The following is a 7,500-nucleotide window of genomic DNA, read 5'->3' as shown; positions in this document are numbered from 1 at the left end:
TTTCAGTTCTTACTTCTATTTTTAAGTCGCAACCCGCAGACACAGATGTGCCTCACCAATTCTACTTCTCATCTAACAGTCAAATCCTCTCTGACGGCCACAGACCAGGGTGTCCAACCCAGGCCCCTGATTCATTCACAGTATTATTGTGGCTGTGGCAAAGCCATGGCAAGGCTTACAGTACAGCCACACAGGAAAAACAGATAGGCGCCCTAGCTAATGTTGCAGCATTGACAAACAATGAAAAAGTCAGGAATAATAACGATTCTCACCTCCTCCCTGCTCCTCCATGGTGCTCTGTGTCTCCCGAGTGGTCTCCCCAGTGGTCTCCCCAGTGGTCTCCCCAGTGGTCTCCCCAGTGGCCTCCCCAGTGGTCTCCCCAGTGGTCTCTCCAGTGGCCTGAGAGAGGCCCACCGCCCAGTAGGACATCCCTGAGCCTTCTCAGGGCTGGGACTTGACTGGGACCAGCTCAGTGGAACACAGGCGTCAGAGAGCTGACGTGTGGCTGGGCTGTGCAGACAGAGGGAGAGGCCACGCAGTCAGTACCCTGCAAGTTAAACACACACACACACACACACACATCAAAAAAGCACGAAAAATGCAGTATTCCCATGCCAGTATGTGTAATGCATTATCGCCACCTAATTCCTCAATGTAAGCTCTTTAACATGTTAACAGTAAACAACCAAATCAGGATCGTCATGACAACAGGGCTGGGGGGGCTAGAAGACTATGGGATTAGAGACGTCGTCGTGAGGAGGGAAGTACACAAACAGAATAAAGCTGGAAGTGCGTAGGATGTTTGTGGGAAGAGAGGAGGTGGCTTTGGCCTTGCCTTGAGAAAGTGAAAGCAGGCACACATGTTCACAGTGGAATTGCGTAACAAGGAGTTGAGAGCAACTGCCACCGTCCTCTTACAACGTTGTTGTCTGGTTGCTGAAGCAGAATGAACGAAGTGTAGCCCTCCCAGAGGATGAAGGAGAGGCTCTGTTTGACTGCTCCTCTTTTGTATTCTCTTAAACACTCTACTAAGTACTGTAAAGCAGCGCACATTCTCACATCGTCTCTGTGCAAAAACACACAGGTTACAGCCAGATTTGAACTGTGATGAGAGTAACAGACAGACAGACATGACTCAATATTTCTGGCTGCCTTTCCAGAGCTTGCCAGCGCTCTCACACGAGAGAGAGAGAGAGAGAGAGAGAGAGAGAGAGAGAGAGAGAGAGAGAGAGAGAGAGAGAGAGAGAGAGAGAGAGAGAGAGAGAGAGAGAGAGAGAGAGAGAGAGAGAGAGAGAGAGAGAGAGAGAGAGAGAGAGAGAGAGAGAGAGAGAGAGAGCAACAGACAGACACACAGATATATTATACACACACACACACACACACACACACACACACACACACACAGTTTAGTTCATTCACCAAAAACACAGCAGCCACGTCCACGGGTTGTTTTTTTAGATGTAATTAGAATTCTAAATCAGAGCACTGATTGTAATGTAAAAAAAAGATGTCAACATGCAAAAACGTGCGCACTTGTTGCGCATTGATGATGTATTTAATGAGGGATTTTAACTCACCGCATAGTACAAAATAATTCACCATGGCATTTGGTCGTAAATTGAGTTCGGACGTGGCTGCTCAAACTGGAGTTGGTTTGATCCCCCAGCGAAAGTTGAACCGAAGAGCAGGGAGCAGCACTCGAACACACCGACTGCAGAAGCCCAGGGAACTTGACTTCCTGATCCAGGCAGCGAATGAACACATTTCCAGCCAGTGATGTTGGCTGAATGAGACTCAGTCAGTACCCGGATATGGGAATGGCCCCTACTGTACCAAAGAGACTACAGTACTTAAGAGACAGTACTACAAAACCTCTGTGTGTGTGTGTGTGTGTGTGTGTGTGTGTGTGTGTGTGTGTGTGTGTGTGTGTGTGTGTGTGTGTGTGTGTGTGTGTGTGTGTGTGTGTGCGTGCGTGCGTTCGTGTGCGTGTGTATGTCCGAGAGAGGTTCTCTGTTTATCTCCAGCTTTGATAGTCACCAGTTGTTTTCACAGATTATTTGTTTATTTACATTATCTGTTTTCTATTGTTGGTAAATATGTAAATACGTAAATAAATTTGATTATTATTTTTAAAATATTATATTAATATTGAAGTTAACTGCAGATTAATTATTAATCTCTGATTATTGGAGAAGGGGTAGGATTAAATAAGTTTATGCTTCTTCCTACTCCTTTTCGGACATGTTAAGTAAATGGTGTTTTTTGTTTTGTTTAGTTTTTTCTTGTTTTTGTTTTGTTTTTTGTTGTTATAACTATTTCTTTTCTCACATGTTCGAAATAAAGCTTTCATTCATTCATTCATTCATTCATTCAGACATTGTACATGGATGCAAGGCTTAACCTGATTTTGCCTTTTATAATCCGTGTTAGGGAATCAGTTATTCAAATTCAAATATAGCCCGTAAGGTAAATAAATGAATCACAAAAACATTTCATAATGTTTTATTTAGAATTTCTATTTAAATATCCATATATATAAAAACAAAAGTTAAAGGCTAGTTTAAGAAAGATGAAGAGAAAAGAATTTGCTTCCTTGCGGGTTATTATAAAAATGTTATTATAAATCAGTCTCAAGACCAACATAATATTGTGCTGACAGGAGATGGTTTTCCTTCAGTTATAGACATCGTTGGAATACACTTCAACAAAATTGCAATTAAAAAGAGAATCTTGCCACTGAAAATGCCCGTAGTCAGTCATAGAACATACACATCCTGTCCTTAGCACACCATGGATGAGCCAAGTCATACAGTTCATACATGCATCGCAAAAAGCGTTAAAAAGTGTTAAACTGACAGTTAAAGTATCGGTGAAGGTGTTCTAATATGTAAGTAGCCTATATGTCGTCACTGTATCTGTAGTGCAATCACAAAAAAACGGTTGTGTCAGCAAGTTAAAATAGAGGTAAATATTACCTCATTTGGAACTGGAATCAAAGTTCCTTCCAATATTTGAAAGGGGAGAAAAATGGAGAAACAAATAAAAAATAAAACAAAAAACAATTCTCCTGCATCCACCTTTGTACATGATAGACATAGACAGATCATACAGATAGAAGATGATATGTTGCTATAGAAATAGAGGAACCATAGCCGATATCTCAGTGGAGAGTGTTGGGTTATCACTATCTGGTCATGCTCAAGAGGATGGATCAAAAGTACTATGTTTTATAATTATTGATGAGATTTAACACAAATGCACAAACATTAAACCCCTCACCTTAGCCCTAGCTGTAACCCTAGAGAAATAATGAATAGCTCAATATTTTTTGGACCCTTCTAGCATGGCCATCTAGTGATTACCTAGTGATTATTTAGAGAGTTGGGCCTGGCTTCAGAGGAAGTGCTGTGGTACTGTTGGTCAGTGGCAGAGTGAAGGGCTCGGCTGCGTTCCAATTCTCTTGGATGGTTTCTCTTTGGCTCCTTCCCTTCGCCTTCATTGATGTGGAAGACACTGGGCAAGACATGAGATCTGAAGCCCCAGCTCCACTTATGTAACAAATGATTTCCCCTACCCAGTCTATTAAGATATCTGCAGACGGAGGAAAGGAGACAAGGGTAGGAAGCCACTTCTGACTAGCACAATGTATCATGAGGCTGTAGACCAACATACTGCTCAATGGCTTCCTTTCCCTGTCTCCTTCACCTTATGAGTCACAACCATTAATGGCTGTAAGGACTGTAAAGGCTTCTATCACATTCGAAGGAGATGGAGGAAATGGAGATAAGGAAACAGAGCAGTTTTAGAGAATTGGGATGCAGCCCGAATGTGATTCAACAGGGAAGTGCTGGGTTGGCTGAAGCAGGGGTGTAGTTTCTCAAGGCCTCTCACAGAGTCTCACTCAGTTTGATGGTCACTGCTTTCACCTCAGAGTACTCCGCCAGCGCATACTCACCCCTGCAAAAGAAGATAAGGGATAGATAAGCATGTTTGTCGTTGCAATTAATTATATTGTGTGATGAATTAATGTCATTGTGGAGAGTGAATGTACTGGTCCAGCCAACACACACAGGCCCATTGAGCAGGCCTATGTATTAGGTGTTCAAATACATTATTCTTACAGCTCTCTTCCGTTGCCCGACATTTTGTAACCACCAAACGGAGCCTGGGCATGGAGGGCATTATAGCAATTTACCCTGAAGAGAGAGAGAGAGAGAGAGAGAGAGAGAGAGAGAGAGAGAGAGAGAGAGAGGGAGAGAGAGAGAGAGAGAGAGAGAGAGAGAGAGAGGGAGGGAGGGAGAAAGAAGAGAGAGGGAGGGAGAGAGAGAGAGAGATGTTAGAGAGAGAACATTGTGATATTTACCTTACCCTCCCTGAATTCCCCAGGGAAGCCAAAGTGTCATAACCTGCATACCATCTGCATTCACCTGTCGTACCTGACGTACCTAGCGTCCAGACTAAGTTCAAGCTCTGAGAGTAAAACATTAGGATCCCCACTGACAACCATGTTGGTTTAAGCACAGAGCAGGTTGCTCAGCAGATATCACATGCATGTGTTGGCCCAGTAAATGTCACTCCAGCCATCAGCGCAGTTTCCCCTCTCCCACTCATGTCACCCTATTCAACTGCAACACAGAGAATCTTTGTCTGGAAAAGCGCAGTAGCCCCACCGTGTGGTCAAAATATCAGCAATACCAATGATTTATTTTTCTTTCATGTGCAACAAATCCAAGCGCTTGGTAAACCTAAAACTTTAAACATAGAACTCTGGACTTGAATCTTCTTTATTATTTTTCATTGAGTGTTTAAGTAAGGTTTGTGTTTGTTTCAACCTGATTGTTATTTTTGTTTTGCACACACGCACACACACACACACACACACACACACACACACACACACACACACACACACACACACACACACACACACACACACAACACACAGCATATACAGTATATATATATATATATATATATATATATATATATATATATATATAAAAATAATATTTTTGCTATTCCTTCTAAATGGCTGTCCTTTGTATTTTGTTTGTATATGGGTTTATATATACAATTACAATTACATACACTTATCTGATTTGTTTGTAAACAAGAAGAGAGTTACCGTCAACAGCTAAGACTCAGAATCCTGTTACATCTTAATTAATTGAAATAGTACCTCAGGAGAGGGTTACACGCAACTACAGCTTGGGTGCTTAAATGTACTGGTTTCATCATTCTTTATTCAGGAATGTGTGCGTGATTGTAACTAATTTAAGCAGGAAACAGTCATATATAGGGGGCAGGGCAGTAAGTCGTAGTCATAGTAACACAGCAATTACACCTAGGGAGTAGTAGTACTAAGTACTAAGGAAGTTAAGCTTGGGTTATGGACAGTTCCAGTACATGAACCTACCAGACAGTGCCTGTCTCTAAAGCAGAAGACACAGAGAGAGCCCGGTCCAGACTCTGCGTGAACACAGCTGCTACCAGGCCATACTCTGAGCTGTTGGCTCTCTCTATCGCCTCCTGCTGGTTCTTGAAGCGGAATATACACTGCACCGGGCCGAAGATCTGCCGGGAGGAACAGTAAAAAAGGAGCGGTCAGGTGGAGGGAAGAGCTGAAGCAAGTAGGTGTTTTGGTAACATGTCTGTGACTGTGAGGTAATCCAGCACTTCCCTACTGCTCATTATAAGCTTTTCCAAAGTTTGAGCCCAGCTGTGTGGGCTGTAATTCAACCAGGCCTCCAGAAGGTGGCAGTCTTGTATACCTGCCTCGGCTTGTACCACCACTTAGTGGTGACATGCAGACGTGTATGAATGAACCACAGACACAGCGGTAGCGACGTCAGAAGGCCTCACCTCCTCCTTAGCGATGCGCATGTGGTCTTTGACGTCAGAGAAGACGGTGGGCTTCAGGAACAGGCCCTTGTCTTCCATGGCCACGCCCCCACACTCCAGCCTCGCCCCCTCTCTCTTCCCGCTCTCGATCAGCTCCAGGATCTTATCAAACTGCTTCTGATCAATCTGGATCACACAACAAGAAACAGACCAATGTTGGAACGGGGGGGGGGGGGTCGGCGACTGTGGAGACTAATACATCATCCCCTGTGGTCGATATGCGGTACAAAATGAAATACCATCCTCAGCTGCGGTTGACTTGTGATATGTAACATAATCACTCACAACTGCCATCTCATATGTATCGTGACTGACATGCTGATGTGTAATGTTCGTCATGTCAGTGAGTAAAACCCCAAGGGAAATGTACATACTGGGTGGGCGGGCAGCGCAGTGCAGGGAGTGCTTTTGGATTGACGCTGTTGTTTAGGCATTCTACTCTATTCCATGTCCTTGTATTATATCTATCTCTATACAGATGTAATATATCTATTCCATCCCATAATCACCTGAGGTCCGTGAGATGTGCGTGGGTCCAGTGGGTCTCCTATGACGATGCTTTTGGCGCTCTCGACACTGCGGCGTACAAAGTCTTCGTAGACGGCCTCCTGCACAAAGACCCGGGAGGCCGCGGTGCAGCACTGACCCTGGTTGAAGAACGAGCCCTTCTGGGTCTCCTCCACAGCCAACTGCACTGCAGGGAGAGGGTGGGACGGTCACTACACCACACGCAGGCATTCTCGCACGCACGCACGCACGCACGCACGCACTCACACACACACACACACACACACACACACACACACATAAACACTCACTCACGCACACACACAGACACACACACACACACACACACACACACATAAACACTCACAGACACACACACACACACACACACACACACACACACATAAACACACAAACATGCACATGTGCACGCAAACACACACACACACACACACACAAACACACACAAACACGCACATGTGCACGCAAACACACACACACACATGTGCACACAAACACACACACACAAACACACACACACAAACACACACAAACACACTCAAACAACCACACCCACGCTTGCCGCTGTCTCTGTTGTGTCTATGGGTTTGTTGCTTTAGAGAGAGACAGAAACCACATCACTCACAGTCTGAGTCAGCAAACACAATACAGGGGTTCTTCCCTCCCAGCTCCAGAGTGACTCTTTTCAGATTACTTTTGGCCGCTGCCTCTTTGATCAGCTGTCCAACCTGGGGACAAACAGGGCGAGGACAGATCACAGAGGGAAGTGTATCAATGTGTCATCTACTATGTCATATTCAAAAAAACAAAGACCGTATTCATTTACATCGCCATTATGAAAAAGACAACGGGGGCCAGTATCTTTGAGAACAGAGGTTGTTGAAAGCTCCTCAGAAACGATAAAAGATGTGTCGGTGAAGTGTAACTTTTTTAAAGTCAAAACTTGAATCACAAAGCTGTAATTAGAATCCAGATATACAGTATGTGTTCCAGGGGAGGCTGGTGGAGGTAGAAATCAGAAGACGGGCTCATTGTAATGGCATGGCAATTGTATCAAACACACGTGTCCCA

General features: G+C 44.2%; 1 protein-coding gene across 1 annotated transcript in view; it reads right to left on the bottom strand.

Annotated features, from left to right (window-relative positions):
- Positions 1 to 3,887: 3,887 nt before the first annotated feature.
- aldh1a3 (aldehyde dehydrogenase 1 family, member A3) overlaps positions 3,888 to 7,500 on the bottom strand; it is a gene marked incomplete at both ends in the record, with an annotated part of 12,321 nt that continues 8,708 nt past the window's right edge. Inside the window, 6 exons of the mRNA XM_080538741.1 lie at positions 3,888 to 3,957; positions 4,122 to 4,196; positions 5,417 to 5,574; positions 5,863 to 6,027; positions 6,411 to 6,595; positions 7,055 to 7,157. Coding sequence (XP_080394867.1) covers positions 3,888 to 3,957; positions 4,122 to 4,196; positions 5,417 to 5,574; positions 5,863 to 6,027; positions 6,411 to 6,595; positions 7,055 to 7,157 — 756 coding nt within the window. The remainder of the gene's footprint in view (positions 3,958 to 4,121; positions 4,197 to 5,416; positions 5,575 to 5,862; positions 6,028 to 6,410; positions 6,596 to 7,054; positions 7,158 to 7,500) is intronic.

Source organism: Nansenia antarctica (genome assembly GCF_963989245.1).
Source record: "Nansenia antarctica genome assembly, chromosome: 9".
NCBI lineage: Eukaryota > Metazoa > Chordata > Actinopteri > Argentiniformes > Microstomatidae > Nansenia > Nansenia antarctica.
Note: the sequence above shows the minus strand (reverse complement) of the source record. Positions and strands in the feature narration are given on the sequence as shown.